The sequence below is a fragment of the Paroedura picta genome, chromosome 4, assembly GCF_049243985.1.
Source record: "Paroedura picta isolate Pp20150507F chromosome 4, Ppicta_v3.0, whole genome shotgun sequence".
NCBI lineage: Eukaryota > Metazoa > Chordata > Lepidosauria > Squamata > Gekkonidae > Paroedura > Paroedura picta.
This window is the reverse complement of record NC_135372.1, coordinates 35,952,580-35,977,490: the sequence shown is the minus strand read 5'-3', so window position 1 is coordinate 35,977,490 and position 24,911 is coordinate 35,952,580. Positions and strand designations below refer to the sequence as shown.

Sequence of the window (24,911 nt, the reverse complement as noted above, 5' to 3'; positions counted from 1 at the left end):
AAGGAAGACCACCAAGGAAGACTCTGCAGAGAAAAGCAATGGCAAATCACCTCTTTGAGGTTGCTATAAGTTTGCAATTTGACAATGTTTTACAGACACTCCAGGTAGTTGGCAAGCTTAGCCTCCTTGATCCTAAATTCCTTAACTTGGCAATTGGTTGGAACATACAAAGCCACTGTGTGCAGAATTAGAACAATACTTTACCTAGAAATCGTAAATCCATGGTGTAGGATCACAGCCCCACAGCATATTTACTCAGATGTCAGTTGCACTGTGTTTTATGGGGCTTTACTCTCAAGGAACTGTGCATTGGTTTCTAAACCTCCAACTTGAGCCTATGGACATTTACTTGGAAGTAAGCCTCAATGAAAACTCCCTGCTAGGGTAGCCAACAGGCCTGGAGAAATAGTGGCCTGTTATTTACCAAGTGCTATTATCTATTTTCATCATGCCATGAAATGGTTAAAGGACCCAGTTCCACCCATTAAGTCTTTATTAAAGGGGCAGGATAGCTTCTCCGGGCCTGTTGGGAACCTTGAAATCCAGGGAAGACTCCCTAGGATTGTAGCCTTCCTCTGCAGGTGTGTCAATTGACGACCTGAGAGAGGGAGGGTTAGTTTAGTGTAGTCCAATCACATTTCTCCCAGGGGTATAACTCAGCTGTAAACAGCAGGTAGAAGGTGAACATCTGGGCAAGGGCAGTTATGAGGATGGAGCTGAATGGAGTTTTGTTTATGTGGCTCTTTTTGTGGGGTGCCCAAGTGAATACTGGGGGTGCTACTGGAGCTACCTGGGATGCTGGTTTGCTTAGCTGTAATGAAGACAATTTGGAGCTTCTCTTGTTACCAAATTCTCAAGCAGCTTTCTCTACAATAAAAATCTTAGGTAAGCTTGTTCCTTCCCCCACCCCTTGAAGTCGAGCTTCCTGCTTTGACTATTCCTGGTTTATTATGGGCAGATGGAGGGAAAATGCAGCTTTGGTGGATTTTCTGTGTTTAAGTGAAATATGTTTTATTTCAAGATACTAATGGTGGAATAGAGCATTAATTTTTAATAGTGAAAAGGAATGCCTATTAAACAAGTCTTATTTCTTGTCCCTACATGGCCTTAGAGGCTAATTTAGGCTGTACAAGTCTGCAATTTAATTTGTCTTCTATAGATGGATGGTTTTTGCTGCAACTGCCTGAGTCTCATAAAGTTGTCCTGCTGATTGTGTGTACATGGTCAAGCCCCTGGCCTTGTGGAAGTCAAGCCCCTGGCCTACCGAGGTCAATATGGTCTCATCAGACTGGTTCTCCAGGGTTGCAGGTTAAGGTCTTTCACATCCCTTATTTCTTGGTTTTAACTGGAGATGCCTGGGACTTTCTACTGAGCCACACTCCCTCCCCCAATTTGACGATAAAATAAAATGTGCCACTATTAAGTTCTTGAAGACCAAGTTTTATTCAAGGTTTAAGTTTTCATGCGCATAAACACTTTCTTCAGATGCACAAGGAAGCTTATACCTTAAGCTTAAGACCTCTGTTGGCTGCTGGACTTAGACTTTGTTCTGCTGCTGCAGACCAACACAGCTACCCTCCTGCATCTATCTACCTCACAGGGTTACTATGCGGAAGAGATGGAATCTGCTTTGGGCTCCTGGGAAAGGCAGGGTATAAGTACAGTAAAATACATAAAAGGCCTAGAACTTGGGACAACCACGGTTCCAATCCTCACAGGGCCATGAAGCAAACTGGGTCATTCTGGGCCTCTCATTCGTTGGGTGGTTAGGAAATTCCAGGAGATTTGGGGTGGGGAGGTGGAGCCTGGGAAGAAGAAGACCTGTTTTTCTTTGTGAAAAGAAGAGACCAAAGATCTTGATGGTGCTTTTTTAGCAATGAATTATGTTGCATATTTAGGATGTTGTAATGCTGTTTGCTAATTCGTTATTAATTTATTTTCTCATATCTGTACGCTTATGATCCCCGCTCCATTGTCTGATGAAGTGTGCGTACACATGAAAGCTCACGCCTTGAATAAATCTTTGTTGGTCTTAAGGGCGCCATGGGACTCAAATTTTGTTGAATAGATGCTAAGAAGAAAATTATTATTTATTATTATTTAATTTTTTAGACCGCCCTTCTCCCAATAGGTCTCAGGGCGGTTTACAACATAAATAGTTAAAACACAATAAAATCCCCATAAAAACCCCAATTAAAAGTTACATATAACATATCACATAACATATAGCGGCGGTGGTCACAATTCTGATCTTATAAATAATACTATAGTACCAAAATTTGCCTGATTTGTTGGCATGTGTGAAAGCCAAACTGACAACAAACCTCCCTTTCCAAAGACTTGGTCATGCGTATGTGGCGAATTACATTTTCTTGGCTCTCCCTTCTCTGGGATGTGTGCTTAAGGAGGAGATGGGGGGGGATGATATTGTCTTGGCCTGTAAAACAGGGGTAGTCAACCTGTGGTTCTCCAGATGTTCATGGACTACAATCCCCATGAGCCCCTGCCATCAAACGATGGCAGGGGCTCGTGGGAATTGTAGTCCACGAACATCTGGAGGACCACAGGTTGACTACCCCTGCTGTAAAAGAAACAGGAGTGGGTGGGAAATGTCTGGGGATGGGTGGACTGTCTTTTCTCAAAACAACTTGCTGCTTTAACCCCCTCCAGATGCTGAAGGCCAGCCCCACCCCCTGAAGAATGACTCGATCTGTGGGGTTTGGGTAGCCCCCAATCATGACGGCTCCATGGTGGTGAAGGTGGCTGCTTCCGGGTGTTATGTTGAAGTTCATGTAAGATCTTGAGGATGAAAGCAACCTTGCACAATTGTGGGTGGGAGGAGTAAGTGAAGTATAATGCTCACAGCACTGGGGCTCAGCTGGAAATGAAAAAGGGGACTGAAGGGGGAGCATGTTATAGATCTACCACCAGCACCCCTGACTGGCAACAGGTCGAGCTTCCACACATGTATATTCTACCTTCAGTCACCCTTAATTTCTCCTTTATGCTGGAACAAAGAAAGCTTTCCCCTCTTTGCTCTGGCTTAAAAACTTGGAAAGTGTTAAGACTTTTAGACTAAGCCTGGTCCTGAGTCCCTCCAGAAAACAGATCTGCAAAATAACAGAGTGCTTGAAAGGATGCAATTATTAGTTCCCTTTGTGGATGAGGCACAGATCCAGACTCACAGAGCTCTGTGGTTTAAAAACAAGAATCTTTACTAGGAAAGATTATTTACAGATAGATATCTCCTTACTGAAGCGGAGTACAAAAGCTTAAAAGGTAGCTGTAAAGAAAACACATTGCAAGCCCCAATGGCTGGCTCAAGAAGACTAATGCCCACACATCAGCAGTTAGAGAGAGCAGAGAGCCTAATGGAGTCTGCTCCTTTCTTCAGAGCATGCTCTGATCTTTTCTTCCAGAAAAAGCAGGAAGTGGGTGGGAGCCCACCTTAAACAAAGGAGTCTCTCAGACACGTGCTGGGTTTTTTCACTGCTACCATTAGGTGTCACTAGTGAGCACACAGACACAGTTCAGTTGCTTATGCAGCTTAACAACAGCCCTTTGAGGCTGACCTCGCCACATTACTTGCTGATTGCAATTCCAACAGAAAGCCTCCGCTCGGGTGTGGGGAGGTGGGAAGCACAACATTGTGTGGAAACAATGTGGAAGCACAGGGACCAGTTGTGTTCCAGCCAGAGCAAAAGTCAGCTCTGAAGCAGCCCTGCTGTCCTGATCTTAAACTCAAGTCTCTTACCAGTCCTTTTCCTTGAGACTTGGGAGGGGTGTTTACCCACCCTCTAATTTTGTGCATCTCTCCAGAGGCAAAAGCAATGACTATTTATAGTCTTAATGGTTCGGAGAGTCATGTGATGGCATCCAGACCGCTGACCTGAATTTCTTCTGTCTAGGATGGAAGCTACCAAGCAGTGATCCAGATTGAAGGTCTAAGGGTGAATGGAGAGAAGACCTCCTATAAAGAAGTGCTGAAATGCCCAGAGACCTTTTTAGGTGAAGTTCTGGCCTCTCTGACAAGGGTTTCCAGTATATGGACTAGCGTTTGGATGAGGGGACAATGGAAGACAGTCCCTGTAATTCAGGGACCCCTTAACATTTTTGAGCCTGCAAGCACCTTAGGAAATTTAAGAGGGGGTGGGAGTGCCACCCAAAAAGCCAGCTTGGTGGCAGCCTCTAATCTGGAGAACTGGGCTTGATTCTCCACTCCTCCACACGCAGCCAGCTGGGTGACCTTGGGCCATTCACGGTTCTCTCCCTGTCTCACCTACTGCATCTTATCTCTGTTGCTGGGAGAGGAAAGGAAGGCGAGTGTAAGCCACGGAGAGGAAAGGTGGATATTGCTTTTGCAGAATCCTGCTTTTGTACCCAAAGGAGTCTCAAAGTGGCTTACAGTCACTTCTGCGTGGCTAGTTATGTGTTCCACTGACATTCCCAGAAATGGGGCAAATGGCCTCTTTCCTGGCTTCTCCTCCCCTGCTTCTTCCCTTGGACCAGTCTTTAAGAACCTAAGTATTTCAGTCATCTGTATGGAATTTGTTTGTTTTCTTTTGTGGTCAGGTTTTGTGTATTTTGGGGGGAAGAGCAGCATTTCCTATCTACGTTCTTAAGTAAGTTTGAGGTGTGTTCCGAGGACACAAGAACTGCAGGCCAAGCTGATTCCAGCACAAAGACTCTTTTGCAAGCAGAACTTTGTCCTGGGTACCCACAGGTTCTCCTGCGTAGTCTAAAACTATTGCAAGGAACCCTCCCTTACCTTGGTGGCTGGGGCCGCGGTCTCGACAATGCTGACTCTGAATGGGATTGCCCAATTCAAACAGCCAAAAACCAAAGCATTGCAGATGAGGCATTACAAAACTGGGGGGGGGGGGTATGGACTGCCCAAGGCACAGGAAGGAACTTATCCCTTTTCTCGTCTGTCTCTCCCATGGCTGCCTAACAGTGAACCCCATGCATTCCTCCTGCCCAATGAACTGCCCTCAAAACAGCTCTCTTCATTGGCCATCTGCTTAATGTTGTTATCAATTTATGATTTTTCAGTGCGGTTATGTGACTCTTGGCTTTCTGAGAGCTACTGTGATGTAGTGCTTAAGAGTGTCAAGCTAGGTTTCGATGGGTGCAAGTTTGAATCCCTACCACGCCTCAGAAGCTCCCTGGGGTGACCTTGGGCCAATAACTCTCTCAGCTTAACCTACCTTGCAGGGTGGTTGTGAGGGTAAAAGATCAATGTTGTCAGCTGTTTGGGATCCTCATTGGGGAAGCCAGCAAAGTATAAGTAATTTGGCCTCTTCTTGCCTGAGGCTCTTTTTAAACAGGAGATTGGAGATGAACTGCCTGTTTTGCACTTGTAGGGTATTGCACTTTCAATATGCTTTTGCAGCTGGATTTTCCTGTGTGCAACAGGCCTATTCTGCACACAATGGATAATGCCCTTTTCAATGCACTTTAGAAGTAGATCTTCCTGTTCCGCACAGGAAAATCCAGCTGCCAAAGCACATTGCAAGTACGTTATCCTATGTGTGTAGAATGGGCCCTACTTCTAAAGGGCATTGAAAATGCATTATCCAGCAAGTGCAGAATGGGCCCTTTGCCCAGAGGTTAGCAGTAGGCCATGTAACCCATCTCTGCTTCCCCCCCCCCCTCCGCAGCACTGGATTCTCCCAGCCCCAGTCTGTGTTCAGCCGTCCAAGCCCCGGACAGACTCCCGTGTTCAACCTATCAAGTCAGCCAGGGGGAATGTGAGGACCTAGGATGCTGCTACAACTCCAGAGACAGGGCGGTGCCTTGTTACTATGGCAACAAAGGTGGGTGCAGGGGCAGAGGACCACTTGTTTTTGAGCGGGGGTGAGCATTGCTAGCACATGCCGAACCAACCACAGAGCAGTGAGCTTCCTGTTATACAGTACTGCCCTACCTCAACGGAGCTGAAGATTAGGACCAGTGCATCTTCTATAGCCATGGGGTTCTGATCCTACATGAGGAGGCTCTGAATACTTGCACGGGGGGGGGGGGGGGCTACTACAAGCATCCCTCATCAGGATGTGGGGCAGGAATGTAAAAACTTTGGCTGTACGCGGGGTGGTGGTGTTGGTGCAAAGCTGCCTTATAAGATGTGTAGTCCATCATTATGGTTAAGCAGTTGTACAAACATGAGGACTACAGCCTTCACACTGGTTCCTTAACATTCTAGTAGAAGCTAATAGCCTGCCTATATGTTCTTTGTGGCTAAAGGGCCACCTACAAACTGGATTCTGACACTTTCTGTTGGAATATACAAGCTCTGTAGTGTGCATAATTCAACAACATATGAAGAATATCCTACAGGGAGCATCGGGGTAGATGTGTAGTTAGCATATTTAGATCAGGAACTTCCTAGTATTATTCAAATAATTTCCTCCTAATTGGCTCCAGTGGAGACTTTGTGCTCCTTTGAACATACTTCCTCCTTGATTGCCTCCAGAAAAACAACATGTGGTCAGTTAGACAGTTGGGACTCTCTCTCTCCTCTCTTTTTTACAAAGTTGTTTCTGTTCTCAATAGAAACACATGTTCTTTAAGCAGCTGGTGCTTTACTCTTCCTCTGCATATTGAAAGTCTTGTCAACATTTTCCCCTAGATGGAAATAGGATGCTAGAGGTGGGGAACACTGAGCCCCCACCATCTTTTTCTTTCATTGTTTCTTCATTCATTGTCTTGGTGGCCAGTTTTCCCCAGAAGTTTTGAGCGGGTGGAAAGAACACAGATCACCATGTTGGAGATGGTCAAGCTTTCCACAAGATGCTTTGGTTCTCCATCACTTGAAAAATGTCTTTTAACTCTTGCAGGTTTGGGGCGGGCCTTCGGGGTGGCTGCTTCACCCTTCCTGTCTGATTGCTTTTCCTTCCCTTCCTCCTGTAGTGACAGCCCACTGCACCCCAGAAGGACAGTTCTCCGTCGCCGTCTCCAGGGACGCAACCCGTCCATCTCTCATCTTGGAATCTGTGCACTTTCTGAGCAGCCGAGGGAGAGAGTGTGCTCCTGTAGCCAAGACCAACACCTTCATCCTTTTCCAGTTTCCACTCTCTGCTTGCGGGACAACATTGAAGGTATGGTGTTCGGAAGGACCATGTCCAGGTTGTTCATAAAACTCCTTCCAGAGGACTTCCCCCCAATACAGGTTGATCTTCAACTTCAACAAAGTCTTCAACTTTCTTGAGCCTATGGGCGACTCTTGGAATGTGGAGAGTGATCACAAAATGGCCACCGTGGGATTTGGAGCCGACCACAAAATGGCCGCCATGAGGGGAGGAGCCACACACAAGTGCAGAGAACGGGATGAGTAATTTTTGAAAATAACACTGGGAAAGAGCAAGTGGAGAGAATAAAACTAATACTGTAGTATAGCTGCAGTCAAAACATTATTAATTAATTTATTTATTGTTTTTATATACTGCCACTCCTAGCATTGATGGCTTGTAGCAGTTTACATAAAATATATAAAAACCCCATACATCATGAAAACAAAGCAAAACATTCTAGCCCCAATTAATCAGTAGAATTCCAGTCTCTAACTATGATAGTTAGCACCACTCGGGGGAGGGGAGAGATGATGAAGAAGAGTTGATTCTTATATGCCGCTTTTCCCTACTCGAAGGAGGCTCAAAGTGGCTTACATTCACCTTCCCTTTCCTCTTCCCACAACAGACACCCTGTGAGGTGGGTGAGGCTGAGAGAGCACTGATATCACTGCTCAGTCAGAACAATTTTATCAGTGCCATGGCGAGCCCACATCTGCATGTGGGGGAGCGCAGATTCGAACCTGGCATGCCAGATTAGAAGTCCGCACTCCTAACCACTACACCAAACTGGCTCTCAAACTGGTATTTATTCAATGTTAAGCCAAATAAGTTAGAGACCAGCATCTTGTGCTTTGTTGGTACTTATTTTCACTACATGTCTACAATATTTCATTTTTAACATCTCACCTGTTCCACAAACAGAGGCTTCTGTATAGCAAGATTCTGTAGCTATTCTAGAAATCAAACGGCTAGTTTCAAAATTCATTTGTATATGAAATCCAGTTTGGAACTCAGACAGAATCAGAATTATTTTAATTGGCAGAAGCCCTGCTTGGCAGGTGTCCCACCTGGCCTCTACAAGCCCTTTGCAGGTGCTGGGAAAAGTAAAAGTGGGCACCGCAGCACCCCTGGGTGCCATGTTGGGGATCCCTGCTGTAGATGTACAATACAAAAGAGCCTTTCCCACAAAGACCTGCTTAGCCATTTATACGGCCATAAATAATGCAAAAGAACGAAAAGTGCAAAAGTAGAAAGTAATGTAGCGAAAGCAGAACAATACTTTCAATGAACAGTGGAATAGACTACAGTCCTGTTTCCTTTATAGAAGCCCCCTCCGTTCCATTATACTGCAAGCGGTAATCCCTTTATAGAAAAGCCATCCTTCCATCCCCAAAGAAGTAGTACACCTGGCCTCAACCAAGACCAAGGCATTTTCTGTTCTGGCCCTCACCTGGTGGAATGAGCTCCCAGTGCACATCCGGGCCCTGGCGGAGCTAGCACAGTTCCTCAGGCCCGGTAAAACGGAGCTCTTCCGCCACCAGGCTTTTGGTTGGGGCCGGTGAATCAGATAACATCTACTGGCCCCCACCCCATCAAAGCCACCTCCAGACTACAATCTAGTTGAGCAATATAACATCTCTCTGGTTGATGTTAACATTGTTTGCACACTTTAATTTTAGTTTAAACCGCATTGTATTGTATATTTTTAATAAGCGAATTGGGGGGGGGGGGGTACCGTTCAGAAGATGACAAGCAGCTATAAGGTTGTCGTCCCCTCTGATGCCAACTCACTTCCTCAATCTCAGTGCCCCGCCTCTGCAACCACCTAAAACTGACAGAAGCACTGCCTGACACTACCACCCCCTACTGATGATGGGGATTTATTCTTGAATTTTGCCCGGGGTTCCAGACTGCTCCTACGAGAGTTTGTACCCTGCTCCAGTAGCGGTTCTTGCTCACCAAGGCTTCTGTTTCCATTCAGACAACCGGAAGCCACCGGGTCTATGAAAATGAGCTGGTGGCGGACAGGCAAGTCCTTGTGTCCCAGACTGGCTCCATCACCCGGGACAGCAACTTCAGGTAAGGAGCTGCTTAGGCAAGTGAAGGAAATGGATGGGTTTAAAGCCATTTGGGGGAGTGAGGAGGAGAAACGAAATGCCACCATGACGATGGAATGCAGTCCTCTCTAGATCCTGGAAGACTTAGACCATCTCCTCATGGAGGAGCAAAACACAAGTGGCTTCCTGCTTGCAAATGCAGGGTGGTAAACTTCGCGTTTGCAGCCCTCCTCACGGGGACACCCTTCCCGCGTTTTCCCTCTGCCCCATCGCGGCTTTTTGCCTCCTGACGAAGCTGCAAGGGTTTGTCAATCACAGCAGGACGCCAATCACGGCACAGCAGTTCTCTCATGGACTGAAACTCTCCCCCCCCCCCCCCAGCCCTGAGATTAATTTTTTAAGGCACTTCCGTGTTGCTATGCAGTAATGCCACAACACTGATGCATTTTTAAATAAAAATCAACACTGCTGCGTTGCTATGGAGAAACTCCAGAATGATACAGCATTCCCCCCCCCTTTGGGGACTCATATTTTTGGGACTTTATTTCTGTCTGGGTGGATTTCTCAGCTGCTGAACATGGTTCCTGGAACCCCAAAAAGAAATTTTGTGTTAATGGTTGGCTTAGAAAGAAGGTGCTCAGACAACTGTATGATCAGGAAAAGACTTCTGGATCAACCCCACCCCCTTTCCCACCTCCAGAAAACAGAAACGGAGCTGATTTTGCCTGTCTGAATTTTGAGAAGGCTGCACATAAAAAAAGACATTTTGTGTTACTGGTTGGCTTAAAAACAAGCTGCTCAGACCCCTGTATGATCAGGGGAAGCATGCTTGATAATCCATCCCCACCCCATTCTTTCCCAGTTCATTCTCCACCTCCAGAAAACAGGGGGCTGTGTTTTGCCTGCCTGATTCCAAAAAGACCGTGGACACTTTAAAGAATATTTTACTTTACCTTTGACAATATAACTTTGCAGATGGTGCCATTAAAAAAAATACTCGGTGCAAAACATTCAGACGGGTGGGCAGGTGCAAAGATTATTGTGCATTTCCCCCTCCATACGGGCTCATCCCTGGTTACTCACAGATGGGATGTGCGATTTAGGGATATAAATCCAGTTTTGGTGTTTTCTGAAATTGTGAATTAAAAATGCCCAGAACTCAACCCAGCTATTAGACAACCTCAGGATGCAGGCAACATCATGTGGAGGGGGCTCTAAAACCCACCAACAATCGAAGGCTGTCCAGGAACAGATTCCTCATGCGGAAATCGTCCCAAAGATCCCTACTTTGGATTTATTGACGCAGAGCAAGTTCTCTCAGAGCTCTCTCAGCCTCACCTCCCTCACAGGAATGGGGACAAAAAGAGTAGGTAATTAAAAGTCAGTTTGAGACTCCTTTGAGTAGTAGAAAGCAGGGTACAAATACCCCCAGCTCTCACCTCTTCTTCTGCTGCTTGGAGACGATTAATCTACTTAAGGCTTCATATTGCTGAAAGGACAAGGTTATTTTTCTTTTTCTTTCAGTAGAAGCTGCCGATCTTTGTGATCACTGGAGATTTTTGAGCCATCTTATTTATTTTATTTATTCACTCAGCTTACATACCGCCCCTCACCGTGACGTCTCAGGGCGGTGTACTTAGAACAGAGAGTCTAAAAAACAAAATGCATTAAACATTTGCAGCCATTTCAAGCCAGGAAATATACCAGTCTTAGATAACGATGAACAGCAAATAACAGAATAATAGGGACGTACTGAGCATCAGTGTTAAAGTTTCCCGGCTGTCGTGTGGATTATGGGGTCCTCATTGCTGGCCTTATCTAAAAGACTGGCAGAAGAGTTCCATTTTACAGGCTGAGTCTGCTAGCTATAAGTGGGCTGCAATAAAATGCCTTCCTGTCCTGTGCTCTGCTCATCCTTTGCTTTATCCCACAGAGTCACCATCCGTTGCAGCTACTCTGCCGAAGCCTCCTTGCCCGTCAGTGTCCAGGTTGCCACTCTGGCGCCACCTGCTGCCGTTGCCCAGCAAGGACCGCTCACCTTGGAGATGAGATTGGCAAGAGGTGAGTGCTCTTCTCTAAAAGAGGCCAAGCAGACCTGCTTAGGCGGCAAAGTGGAGTTGGGGATGCTGCACAGTTAAACCAGACAAAACCACTCTTATCCCACCCTGGAAGAAGGGGAGAGGTGGGGGGAGAAGCAAACAGTGGCATGTATTCTTACAGCAAGAAAATAAAGAGCTGCACCAGTCGCAGGCTAGTGAAAAAAGAAAGGCCAAGGCCGATGGTACAAAATAGGTAAAAATATTGTATTACTCAGTTGAAGTCTCCAAATATTCACTACGCATTTTGCCAAAAAAGGTTTCTTCAGGGAAATCTGTCAGTCTTCCAGGGATCTTTGAGTGCCAGCACATTGGTGGTCCCTGGCCTGAAAGAAGTGCATCTGCTCTTGACCAGAGCCAGGTCCTTTCTGACCCTGGCTCCAGCTTGGGGGGGATCAGTTGCCAGCTGACACTGAGTCCCTTACGGAACTATCCACACAACAACCTTGCGGGGTAGACAGAGAGAGATTTTGTCTGTCTGGAGCAACGGAAAAGAGTGAGATCACCATGGTTGGATAAGAGGCAGAACTGAGAAACCCCAGGAACGAAACAGTTTATTTACAATCATGAACAATGGATCTTGACGCCATTGGTCAGTTTTGGTTTAATTTCTGTGAAAGAACACTTGCATAATTTTATGGTTGGAGGTCACCACAACATGAGGAACTGTATTAAAGGGTCACGGCATTAGGAAGGTTGAGAACTACTGTTATATATGGTCACGTTGACCTACCCACCCCTCCCGAAATAGCCAAAGATAGGCCTGGAGGGAATGAGAAGGGGAGTGGCCTTGTGTGGGCGTGTCTACAACTACACTTCTCAACCAGATTCTGCACATCTGGAAGAAGTTCCTGACAGAGTGGTTTCTCAGTGGAACAGGCTTCCTTGGGAGGTGGTGGGTTCTCCATCTTTGAACATTTTTAAACAGAGGCTGCATGGCCATCTGATGGAGAGGCTGATTCTGTGAAGGCTCAAGGGGGTGGCAGGTTACAGTGGATGAGTGATTGGGATGTGAGTGTTCTGCATAGTGCAAATGACCCAGGAGATGACCCAGGAGGTCCCTTCCAACTCTATTATTCTATGATTCTCTCTCCGTCTCTCTCAAGATGTGGAATACTCTTCCTATTATGCTGACCTGGATTACCCAGTGGTGAAGGTCCTCCGCGACCCGGTTCCGGTGGAAGTCCGCATCCTTGGGAGGATAGACCCAGCGCTGGTTCTGGTCCTGCATGAATGTTGGGCCACACCAAGTACCAACCCCCTGCAGAAACCACAATGGCCGCTTCTGGAGAATGGGTCAGTGAGCACTGTTTGGGGTCCTGGGTACAATTGATGGGTGGGCAGCACCCCAAGGGAAGGAGGCCTAGGGGTGGTTTGTGTTGCAATTGGCACTACTTAAGAAAAAGTGTTTGAGGCTCTAAGTCAACCTTTACAGATCCTTTAGGAAACTGAATTGTTACACTTTAATGTTGTGATTGGAAGCTGAAGAAGATTGTCATTCGAAACAAGACCAATAATCCAGGTAAATTGTCATTTGACCTAAGAATGTGGAAATAAAGAAGTGGTCGTTGAAGCTCAGAGGCAAAAATAGGCTCAACCCAAATCATTGTTTGAATTATGTGATTTGCACGCACAAACTGCTTGTACTTTGGTTTATATTTTTTTTATTGCAATTGGGCCATGCTCGTCTAGTGGTTAAGAGGGGCAGCCTCTAATCTGGAGAACCGGGTGTGATTCCTTCACTCCTCCACAGGCAGCCAGCAGGATGACCTTGGGCCAGTTCTGGTTCTCTCAGAACATTTTCAACCCCACCTCCCTCACAGGGTGTCTTTTGTGGGGGGAGGAAGGGAAGGCACTTTGAGACTCCTTCAGGTAGAGAAAGGCAGCATATAAGAACCAACTCTTCCTCTTCTTCTACCTCACAGGATGTCTGTTGTGGGGAGAGGAAGGGAAGGCAATTGTAAGCCACTTTGAGACTCCTTGACCGTTTATGCACTGGGACCTTCACTGCCCCACCCCCCTGTCAGGAGCACAGAACGGGGGTGGATGAGGTGCTTCAGGTCAAATGCTCCCCCATGTGGGAGCAAGAAGAGGTGGGGCAACCTGCCACAACTAAAACTCCAGCCTGCAGCCCAGCATGAAACCTCCAGTGCATAAACGGTCCTTTGGGTACAAAAGCAGGGTACAAAAAACAGCTCTTCTTCTTCTTGTCTGAATGCAGTCCATGAGAACAATGGCTCCACATAAAACATGAGAAGCAGTGGCCTGTTGTGTCCTAGTGTTGTTATGCAGCATCCCTTAATTTTGCCACTGCTTTTTCCTGGCTTCATAAACTCCCACCTTGAGAGCCAGTTGGTACTGTGGGTAGAGTGTCAGACTGGTCCCTGGGAGGATCCAGTTTCAAATTCCCAGTCTACCCCAGAAGCTTCCGGGGAGAGCTTGGCCAAGGTCACACATTTCTAAGTTTGACCTACTTCACATGATAGTTGTGAGGATAAAAATGCTGAAAACTGCTTTGGATCCCCACAGGTGAGACGAATGTGATATGAGACCATGCGCTTGGGACTGTTCGTTCGGTTTTGAGGTTTCAACTCTGCCTCTGCAAGGACCCAGTCACTTCTATCGTGCCAAGTGAATGATAAAAGCTAATTTCGAATCAGTGTTATTCTGCTGGAGCACCTTAATGTTTGGCTGGTCTATAGCAGAGGTAGTCAACCTGTGGTCCTCCAGATGATCATAGACTACAATTCCCATGAGCCCCTGCCAGAAAATTCTGACAGGGTCTCATGGGAATTGTAGTCCCTGAACATCTGGAGGACCACAGGTTTGACTACCCCTGGTCTATAGTATGCCCACAACAGGGACAAAATGACTGAGGGGTTAGAAATGTTGCTGCATTTTCATTTTTGCTTAGTTTAGCCAGAAGAGCTAGGAACTTAACTCTCCCCTCTTAAAAATAAACAAAACCAAAGGTTTTTTCCTTGTCCAGCTGTCACTGCGTAGAAACTGACCAGGCTAATTGCAGTGTCCTCTTTCTCATCCTGTTTGTAGATGCCCCTACAAAGGAGACAACTACCAAACCCAGATGGTGCCCATCAGTATGGACTCAGGGCTGCAGTTCCCCTCCCACCATCAGCGCTTCATTGTCAGCACTTTCACTTTTGTGGAAGCTGCTTCTCAGAGGATGCTCACTGGGCCGGTAAGACCTGACTGACCTGGGTGGAGTAGGAAGGGCTGCAGGAGAACAGATCAGTTTGAGACCAGGGCCCATTCCGCACACGTTGGATAATGCACTTTCAATGTGCTTTTGGCCGCTGGATTTTCCAGTGCAGAACAGAATAATCTACTTCTAAAGTGCATTATCCAATGTGTGTGGAATGGACCCAGGAGAACCATAGGGACCAGAAAGAATGTGATGGGGGTGTAAGCTCTTAAGAGCCAAAGCTCCCTTAATCAGATACAAATTAGACCTGCAACACCCAACCAGGGTAGCCCAGGCAAGCCCAATCCTCTCACATCTCAGAAGCTAAGCAGAGTTGACCCTGGCTTGTATTTGGATGGGAGACCTCCAAGGTAAACAAGGGTCATAATGCAGAGACAGGCAAGAAGAAGCTACCTCCAAGTGTGTCATGGCTGGCTGCCAGGTAACCTTAGGATCTCCTGACTATGTTACACATACCATACAATAAATAAAATAATCCTGGGAGGTGGGGCAAAGGTAGCCGCTCTCTTCTTACCCTAACTCCTGAATGAACCTTGTGTGTGTCCACTGTAGTCTACACCTCTAAGGGGGCCCTGTAGTGTACACCTCTAAGATAGACCAGAGTTAGAAATAAAATTCTCCATCACCACTGCTGCTAAACCTCAACATGATGCTATTGCAATCTTCCTGGAGGGTGCTGGTTGGCTACGGTGTGAGCAGAACCCTGGGCTTAGGTACGGCCTTTAGTCTGATCCTGCATGGCTCTTCTTCTGTCCCTTCCTCCTTGTCTACAAACCCAGGTGTATTTCCACTGCAGTGCCTCAGCCTGCGTACCTTCGAGGCAGGAGAGATGTACTGTCCATTGTGCGGGGACCATTCCGGGAAGAAGTGAGTCTTAGCTTGGAGTGGGGTGGTGGTGGGTGGGATGGAAACTAGCCTACCTCCCAGCATTGTTATGGGGATAAATTAGAGGAGAACAAAATAAGCCGCCTTGGATTCCCACTGGAGGGAAAAGTCAGGGCATCTGTGAATTGGTTATTTCAGAAATAGAAGATTCCCTGTCCATAATTTTAGGACCCAGCACCTCTCTGTACTCTCTGAACTGCCCAATGTAAGTAACACCTTCTGCTTCTCCGTCCAGGACAAAGAACAGCGGAGGGACGTCCAGAGGAACGGCTGGTCCTGGTGACCTTGAATGGGCCTGTGAACTTTTCCAGCCCCAAAGAGGCAGAAAGGCTGCCTCACCAAGGTAACGGGGGAGGGTATGAGCAGTGGGGAAGGAACTTCAGCAAGCTGGAGATCTCCTTGCATGGAGAGTGACTTCATTTGACAGTAATTATTTTCCTCCCCCACCCCTTCTAGGACAGCAAAGGCCCTCCCAAGACAGCTCTGTTCATTGGGACGCAGCCGTGGTCCTGGCCGCAGGAATTGCAGCGGTGCTGGCTGTGGGCAGCCTTGCAGCTGTAGTTCTCAGGGAGCGCTGGGGCAGGCAAGAAAAAAGGTTGTTTCGCCGTGCCTGAAGAATAAAAAAAAAAAAGTTCAAACCTGCTTCGATCTTCCATCATTTCGAACTGGGAGACATGACAAAGCTGATGGTTAACCCGTTGAGGCTGGTGTTTCTTCATGGACAAAAGCTCTCTCTAAGGCCCATTGCCAAGCAGGGAGGTGAGCTTGGCTGCGACTGGGACCTAGAATGAGTCCTGTGCACATCTGGCTGTGTTGCAAGCTCTGAGTTCTGTTTTTTGCCAGCTTGGTGTGGTGGTTAGGAGAGGAGCAGACTTCTAATCTGTCGAGCCGGGTTTGATTGCCAGCTTCCCCGCAGGATTCCTTCATGCCTATTGGGCTAGTCCTGCCTATTCAGCCTACCTGGCAGCAAGGATAAAATGGAGGAGAGGAAAACAGTGCAAGCAGCTGGGAAAATCCTGGAAATTTGGGGGCAGAGCCTGAAAAGGGCAGGGTTTCAGGCAGGGCGGGACCTCAGCAGGGCATAATGCCATATCGTCCCACCCTCCAGGGCTGCTGTTTTCTCCAAGGGGATTGATCTGTTACCTGGAGATGACTTGTAATTCCAGATCTCAGGTGGAGGCTGACAAGTCTAGAGGTGAGCCACTTGGGGTCCCCCATGGGATGTGAGGAGAGTGTACATGAAATAAACTATCCCCTTTGCCCACCACTCATTCTGCAACTCAGGGCCTGAGAACCAAATGCTTTCCACGCTTTTTGGGGGGCGCCAAAGAGACGAGAATTCTTTCTTTACAACCAACATGAGACTCCCTTAGTGCAATATGAAAATTTTATTCTCTGACTGCCTCGTGAGCAAAACAAGAAAGAGAGAAGAGATAACCTGTCGAAGAGACCCAAAATATGTACTCATTACAAGAATGATCACCAAAACAAGATAAAACAGCACGGACAGAACAACTGGTGGGAATTTGACAGCCATTTTCCCAGGTTCGGCAGACAGAGGCGCCCGATGTCCTTGGAGACACAGATCCGCAAGGAGCTTTTCGGAAGAGTTTCCACTGCACTGGTGGGGGGAGGAGTAGCTGAAGGTGCAAAATGGAGAATGGTTAGATGCCTTTTGCCCAACATCTCATGGGTAAAAGCTGACACAGGATGGTATGTTCCCAGGGGTAGCCAGATGTCCACAGACTACAATTCCCATGAGCCCCTGCCAGCATGGACAGCTGGGGAGCCGCAGTTCGGCCAACCCTGTAATCTACACCCTGCTGCACATTCTGCCATGTGTTAATTATCTACCTTCCCCGTTTCCTCTTAGGAATTCTAACCATGAAAAAAGTTGCAGTTCTCCTGGGTCCTCCTGGACTCAATTAGGGCTAAGGGAAAGGAGGACATACAACCGCCATAGATACTACATGAATTTCAAATACTTATCCTGCCCCTTAGTTCCAGGCAGTTTACCAACCACAACTTAAGAAGAAGAGTTGGTTATTATACCCCGCTTTTCACTCAAAAGGAGTACCAAAGGGGCTTCCGAACACCTTTCCCTTCCTCTCCCCACAAGAGGCCCCCGGTGATATAGGTGGGGCTGAGAGAGCTCTAAGAGAACTGCTCAGTGAGGACAGCTCCAAGAGAATTATCAAGCAGCTGGTCGCATGTGGAGTAGGAGTGGATAATCAAACTCAGTCCTCAGATTAAAGTCCACTGTTCTTTAACCACTACACCATGATGGCTCTCATACAGAATAAAATAAAAACCCCAAATGATCCTTTCCCCCTCTAAAATATGCTGCTTTGTGCCTATAGGTTGGGAATAGTGAGTAGAAATTGGCTTTGCTTGTACCCCTTTGGGTCACCTTAAGCTTCTTCTGCCCTGTGTTTTTCCCACTTGTATCCAAACTGGCGTGTGTATCTTTAAGAACAGCTTTCATGAACAACAGTGTGCGCCATGTGTCCTCTCCCCGCTGTGTGCTCTTTCCCAAAAGTTCTTAGCTCAGATCTCTGTGAGAAGAGCACACTCCAAGTACAAAATGTTCCATCTGAATAGGAAGGTACAAATCTTCCAAGGTTCTTCTCCCCTTGTTGACATTTCGCTTCCAGGTGCTCTCTTGCCTGCTACATCTCTTGCTTGGCCACCTGAGAGCTCTTTCAAAAAAACCATTAAATGTTCTAGCATTATAAGGCTTTACTGCCTTTTAAAAACAAATACGAAGCACTACAGGGGCTGAAATGGCAGTGGACGGAAGAAACTGTGCAGAAAACCTCTTCGTGGAAGAGTCACAGCCAGGGTTGCCAGCTCTGGGTTGGGATATACCTGGAGACTTTGGGGGTGGAGCCAGGAGTGGGCGGGATTTGGGGTCGGGAGGAACCTCACTGAATGTTATGGAGTCCCCCCCCCTCCAAGGCAGCCATTTTCTCCTGGGGAACTGATCTCTATCACCTGGAGATGAGCTGTAAAATTGGGGGATCCCCAGGTCCCATCTGTGGGCTAAACTGTGTTTTTTGTATCCCATCTGGGGACTGCCATCCCTAACCATTGCAGCCTGAACAAGCACAAAATGGAACTTCCCCCCTCCCTAGGTGAAGGTGCCGTCCTTCCCTTTCTACAGGCCCTCGGGAGCAGTTAGCTCACCACATGTCCCAAGCCAGGGAAGTGCTCCTGAACTGAATTCTGCCGTTGCATCTGTTTTGCAGCAAAATGTGCCAACAGAGCACCAAAAACCAAAAACCCAGTAGCCATCTCTCAGGAATATGTTGAACTTCTGTGCTGAATCTGGCTGGCTGGACGCCATGACCTCTATGGTCCCTTCCAGTGCTAAATACTTCCTGTGCTCCATTTACAGATATTGCAAACAAAACAAAGCTTAGCAGCAGTTTTGATCAGTCAAGTTTAGCAAGTCTTGTTGAGTGTTTAATCTGCATATTCTGAGAAGGGGGATCTAACCTTTCTCTCTCTCTCACACGTGTGTTTTTTGGCTTCCTTGGACTATCCTAGACACTGCGCCTTTAACAAACTGCGTGTTTATATGGGAGCCTTGGGATTTCCCAGAAGGCAGTAGAACATTCCCTACAGCAGGGGGGGGGCAAGCTGCGGCTCTCCAGATGTCCATGGACTACAATTACCATGAGCCCCTGCCTGCTGGCATGGGCTCATGGTAATTGTAGTCCATGGACATCTGGAGAGCCGCAGCTTGGCCACCCCTGCCCTAAGACTTTATGTTTTCCTCTTGAGGTCCCGATCACCTGGGGTCCCATATTTGCAGGTACATGGGGGCTCCACAAGCATAAGAATTGTTTGAGAAGGCCAGGGGCAGAGGTGGGGTGTGTGGACTGTGGAGGAAGTCAGATAATGAAGCTTCTTCTCACCCGGCTGTGCATGAAGGCTCCGTCCGTGATCCGCTCCCTCGCATGCCCCTTGCCGCTGTCCTCACAAGCATTTCAAGATGAACATGTTGCACGATGTCCGGCGGGGGCAGTTGCAGAGTTTGCCGATGCGAGATCCTTTCCGCACCGCACAATGCTCACCAGCATCACACTGTAAGGGCGGGGAAAGGTTTATAGAGGTCATCCCCCCCCCCCATAGATCATATCCTGCCAGCATTCCCTTGTGAATAGCCGTAACCTTGGGGGCTGACGGACTTTATTGGAAGAAGAGCTTTTTTTGTACCCCACTTTTTACTACCCAAAGTATCTCAAAACTTGGACGCCTACTCTTCCTCTCCCCACCACGGGCACCCTGTGAGGCAGGGGAGGCTGAGAGAGCATTGAGAGAACTGTGCCTGGCCCAAGGTCACCCAGCTGGCTGCATGTGGAGAAGGAGGTGGGGAATCAAACCTGGCCCTCCAGATTAGAAGTCTGCCTCCCTTAACCACTATGCCACACTGGCTCTCCATGGAGTCCACCTTCCAAAATTGCCATTTTCTCCAAGGAAACGGATCTCTGTCACCTGTAGATCTGTTGTAATAGTTGGCAAGTCCGTGTAGGACTGTCAGCCTCCTGGTGGGACCTGGAGATCCCCCAGTTTTGCAGCTCCTCTCCGGACTAAAGAGATCAGTCCCCCTGGAGAAAATGGCTGCCTTGGAGGATGGACTCCACAGCATCATCCTCCACTGAGGTCCCGCCCCGCCCCAAATCCCGCCCACTCCTGGCTCCACCCCCAAAGGTTCCAGGTGTTTTCCAGCCCTCCAAGCCAGGCTAAATACTAGAGATCTTTGGTGTGGTGGGATCACTTGAGCATGAAATTGGGGTCACCGTGGGTGGGCAGACAGTTGTGAGTGTCCTGCATTGTGCATGGTGGGTAGTCAACCTGTGGTCCTCCAGATGCTCATGGACTACAATTCCCATGAGCCCCTGCCAGCAAACGCTGGCAGGGGCTCATGGGAATTGTAGTCCATGGACATCTGGAGGACCACAGGTTGACTACCCCTGGTCTAGATGACCCTGGAGGTCCCTGCCAACTCTATGATTCTAACCCAGAGCTGGCGATGCTGACTCTAACATCGATCAAAACGAGCCACAGAAAGCCCCACTGCTTACCGAAGGCACCCACCCTAACTTCTTTTCAAGCGGCACCTGGCTGCTCCTCAGCTTCTCCAACACCTCCTGCAGGGCTTCAATCTGCAACTCAAAGGAGAGCGCCCTTAGGGAAAGCAAAACAGCTCCATTGTTAGCCAAGAAAATAAGTTGCAGCATAGAGACTCCCCATGTGGTGACCACAGGTAGTGCAAGAGTAGCAGAAGGGAGACCGTTCTTGTTTTAGGCCAGTGGTTCTCAACCTTCCTAATGCCGTGACCCTTTAATACAGTTCCTCATGTTGTGGTGACCCCCAACCATAGAATTACGCAAGTGTTCTTTCACAGAAATTAGACCGAAACTGACCAATGGTGTGAAGATACATTGCTCCTGTTTGGATATAAATTGCTTTTTTTCCAGGGTTTCTCAGTTCCGTTCTGCCTCTTGTCCCACCATGCTGATCTTGCTCTTTTCTGCTGCTCCAGACAGATGAACGCTCTATCTTGATCTACCCCGCATGGCTGTTGTGTGGATAGCACCCCCCCCCCCTGGGCAAGATGCTTGCCCTGCCGCGACCCCTGTGAAAGGATCATTTGACCCCCCAAGGGATCCCGACCCCCAGGTTGAGAACCACTGTTTTAAGCTATTAGGGATTTGGGCCATTTAGTAGAGATATCTGTTGGCTGTGTGCTGAGCGTAGCACCATTTCCCCTGCAAGATTCTTCAGCTCAGAATGAGAATCAAGATTCTGCACCTGCTCAGGTAAGCCTTCTGCCTGCTATGCACACACGGGCTCAAGATTTTTGAGAATGGTTAACCTCTTACCCTCCCTGAAATACTCCTCGACTGCTTTGAAACAGGATCATGCACAGGCAGCTGGTTTCGGGGACTCCATGCTGAAGGGTCTTCCTAATTTCAATTAAATTAGACATTCGGTCAGTTTTTCAATTAGGCAGCTCCCTAACCTCAAGTCGTTTCTCGATGGTTGCTATCAAATGGTGACTTTTCCTTCCGCCCAAGCAGTCTGCAGTTTGGCAGAGTATGTTTCCTATGTCAGGCAATCTGTTATTTCTTGGATTATTTTATTTCTTTATTTCTGAGCTACTCCTCTCCAAAAGGTCTCGGGGTGGCCTACAACAAAGAAGTGTAAATCTCCATACAATAGAAACATTAAAATCCTAGAAATGAATCTATATAAGATACTATGGGTGCAGTCCATAAAATGGTTCAGTTTTTCTTGCAAATAATTTATAGGGCTTCCCCTATCCCACCCAAAAAAGTCAAGAGTATACGGGACACCAGGTTTGTAATATTTTCGAAAGACTGGAATTTCTGCACAAGCAGTGGTGGCGGTGAGAATCTAAATGAATAACAGCTTTGTCATCTCTTAAATGAGTAATCTTTTTTGCGAAGATGTGCTGAGTGTGAAGCACAATGGAGAAAGAGCTGACATTCTACAGACAAAAGGCCTTATACAGGAAATTAAATTCTCCCCAGAGAACTGGTTTGCATATGGGAACACATTGGTGACTTCTGCCAATCAGTCTTAGTAACAACAAAACAATTTAAATAGCCCAGTGGTTTATTTATTTAGAAGCTGTCCCCTGCCCACTGAATCCCCCTGCCTCCGTGTTGTGGAACTATCTTTTAAAACTGTCTGCTCTTCAGGATAGAGTCAAATGAGTAGCCGTGTTGGTCTGAAGTAGCACAATAAAATCAGAGTCCCTGTCATGTAAGAAGATGTAAGAAGATCATAGTCTGACGAAGAGTGCTTGCACTCGAAAGCTCACGCCTTGAATAAATCTTTGTTGGTCTTAAAGGTGCTACTGGACTCTGATTTTATTGCACTCTTCAGGAGTTTGCCTGTAGCGCACATCAGTGGCCGACGGCATTAAACTCAGTGACTGACAACACTTGAAACTCATGCAGGAGCTTGAAGTCATGGTACAGCTCTCCAGCGCTTTGGTGCTGAAATAAGTATAGCGTTAGAACAGCAAAGCAGCAGACAGCATCTAGCAGCACAACAAAGACAAAGGAGGAGGACCACCTCTAACCAGGATCAAGTGAGAAATTATTATCTAGTGCCCATAATCCAGCCAAAGAAAAAGGGGGAGAATTAAGATTTATACTCCACTTTTCACTACCATAAAGAGCAGCTTACAATCATCTTCCCTTCCTCTCCCCACAACAGGCACTTGTGAGTTTTGAGAGAAACTGACTGGAGCCCACCTTCTTAATGTAACACTGATTTAACCCAAAGGCACTTTGTGGGGTAGGTGGGGCTGAGAGAGCTCTGAGGGAATGGTGACTGACACCCCTTGTAGAGGAATCAAACCCAATTCTCTAGGTTAGAGTCTACCACTCTTAACCACTGCCCCATCCTGAGATTTCTTCCCTTGAAACAGATGAGATTCAAAGTGGCTAGACTGTACCCCAAGCTTGCAAAACAAGCATCCATCAGCAATGCCGAGAAATGTAGGCACAAGAAGCCCCCTTTCCCCATGCCGGTTACCATTTCTTTTTCCTCCCGGCTTTCATCGGCTCCGTCACCCGCGCCCCGGACCTCTGTCGATTCCTCACAAGCCCCCAAGAGCAGGAGCAGGGACCACCCAAAGCAGAGAACATACAGCCTGGAGCTAGCCATGGTCCTGAACTTCCGAGCCGAGGAAGAGACTGCCGTTCCTCATCTGAGGCCTCCTCGGATGGACGAAGAGGGCAGGGGCTTTATAGCAGTGTGTCCCTTCGTGTTTTGTTACTCCTGGGCAGCCTGATTGGTGGGAGCCGCTTTGAGTGTGGCCACCCTTTTCGTTATTCCAGCGGGCGCGAAGGGGAGGCGGTCCGGGGAAAGGGGGAGCGGTCCTCACCGCCGTCCGGAAAGATCACCCGTTAATTGTCACCTCTCCTTCCACGCGTGATGAATTTTTCAAAGTCTGTATTGACAAAGCGCAAATCCGGGCGGTATCGATTTCCCACAGTGAGAACATAGGATTTTCGGGGGCCCGTCTCCATCCTCCCCAAGGACGTTTTAGAAAAAGCTTTAATTGGATGGCCTCTCTTTCTGGCGTCACCACCCGGGAAGTCGTGAGACCCAATATTCTAAAGCAAATACCCGTCTGCCGAAATGAAGGCTAAAAGTCCACAGACTAATGGGATTGGGGCAGGGAGGCTGCTCTCCATCCCACCCCCCTGCTTTCCAATTTGTCTCTCATTACAGAGGGGAAGCCTGGCTACAGCTGCTACAGGGGAAAAGGAAATAAGGAAAGAGCTCATGTTCCCGAATGACGCTAATAGATTCCTTGAGGCAGAAACTTGGTTTGGACAGAGAGCCCACTCCATCCGGCCCAAGAAATAAATCCTTGAAGGGCAGCTGTCTCGGCGAGGAGCGAAAAAGGTCTAAAGGTCACAGGATGTCAGTGATCCAGCCTGCAAGTTCCCTCTGCAAAAATGCAATGTATGCAAAGTGAATGCAGGGACCATCGTGGCACCGACTGCCCTATGTGAAATGTGCCATTCTTCTCAAAACTTTAGAGGGGGATTCCAGCAGGAAACTTCTCAATTAGACAGCAGAAGCAAAAGCAGAAGAGTCAGTTTTTACAACCCCAAGGAGTCTCAAGGCAGCTTCCAATCATCTACCCTTCCTCTCTTCACAATAGACAACCTGTGAGGTAGGTGAGGCTGAGAGAGCTCTGAGAGAACTGTGACTGGTCCAAAGTCACCCAGCTAGCCGCATGTGGTAGAGAAGCAGGGAATCAAACCCAGTTCTCCAGATTATAGGCTACTGCTCTTAACCATGCTGGCTCTCAAGAAAGCACGGCAGTGTCTCCTCAGGCCTCAACAAAGACAATGGGTTTTTATTGCAATGAGATTAGTGGGATTAAATTAGTATAGCATGTCCAGGAAGATAGGATTCTCCTTCCTATTACTGTCATGTGATGACAATATCTCTTCACCCCAGTCCGGTTTTTGTTGGGATCCACTGATCCACTGATTTGATGCTATTGTGTGTATGGATGATCTATGGTCTTTATGCCAGGGCCTAAGTTGAGCTTCCCCAGAGAGCCCTCACCTCCTTCGCTTCGGGATCATTGTTTTATTTAGTGGTTATCTGTAGGTTGTTATGTGCAAGGCCATCTTGCACTGTGGTAACCTTGGCAACATTCTGGTATGTGCCCCTGATGTATTTCCTGTGCCATTTGGTTCTCAAACCGTAGCCTGTGAACTGCCTGTTGGCTTTGACCATTGAAGTGTATCCCACTAATTGCCTCTTGAAGGCACTGCTTGCAAATTGTCAATCTTGCCCTAAGGCAGGGGTAGGCAAAGGGTGGCCCTCCAGTCCATGGACTACAACTTCCATGAGCCATTGCCAGGGCATGCTGGCATGAGCTCATGGGAACTGTAGTCCATGGGCATCTGGAGGGCCACCCTTTGCCCACCCCTGCCCTAAGGCAAGGGAGCCTGTCTATTTACCCATGAATAGAGAAAGCCTCATCAAGGCTCGGAACTTAGTGATGTTG

The 24,911-nt window shown here is 47.6% G+C and overlaps 3 protein-coding genes across 4 annotated transcripts in view; 2 read left to right on the top strand and 1 right to left on the bottom strand.

The window, feature by feature from the left end:
* Window positions 1-24,911, top strand: part of GADD45B (growth arrest and DNA damage inducible beta) — a 115,669-nt gene that overhangs the window by 58,731 nt on the left and 32,027 nt on the right. The window lies entirely within an intron of this gene.
* On the top strand, window positions 522-15,973 carry ZP4 (zona pellucida glycoprotein 4). The gene is made up of 12 exons (XM_077336279.1): window positions 522-885; window positions 2,671-2,792; window positions 3,909-4,008; window positions 5,661-5,816; window positions 6,910-7,097; window positions 9,052-9,149; window positions 11,061-11,188; window positions 12,330-12,519; window positions 14,275-14,422; window positions 15,226-15,313; window positions 15,567-15,674; window positions 15,788-15,973. The coding sequence occupies exons 1-12, from the start codon at window positions 705-707 to the stop codon at window positions 15,943-15,945; spliced, it is 1,665 nt and encodes a 554-aa protein (XP_077192394.1). The 5' UTR covers window positions 522-704; the 3' UTR covers window positions 15,946-15,973.
* LOC143836746 (cocaine- and amphetamine-regulated transcript protein-like) lies at window positions 16,710-24,712 on the bottom strand. Of its 2 annotated transcripts, XM_077336276.1 has the most exons (5): window positions 22,910-24,712; window positions 21,223-21,306; window positions 20,422-20,502; window positions 19,252-19,420; window positions 16,710-16,971 (listed from the first exon to the last, which is right to left on the bottom strand). In XM_077336276.1, exons 1-4 carry the CDS (start codon window positions 23,039-23,041, stop codon window positions 19,313-19,315), a joined length of 405 nt encoding a protein of 134 aa, XP_077192391.1. In that variant the 5' UTR covers window positions 23,042-24,712; the 3' UTR covers window positions 16,710-16,971; window positions 19,252-19,312. The 2 variants fall into 2 exon arrangements, with proteins under 2 accessions (XP_077192391.1, XP_077192393.1); XM_077336278.1 differs by lacking the exon at window positions 21,223-21,306 and having other exon boundaries at window positions 22,910-24,711.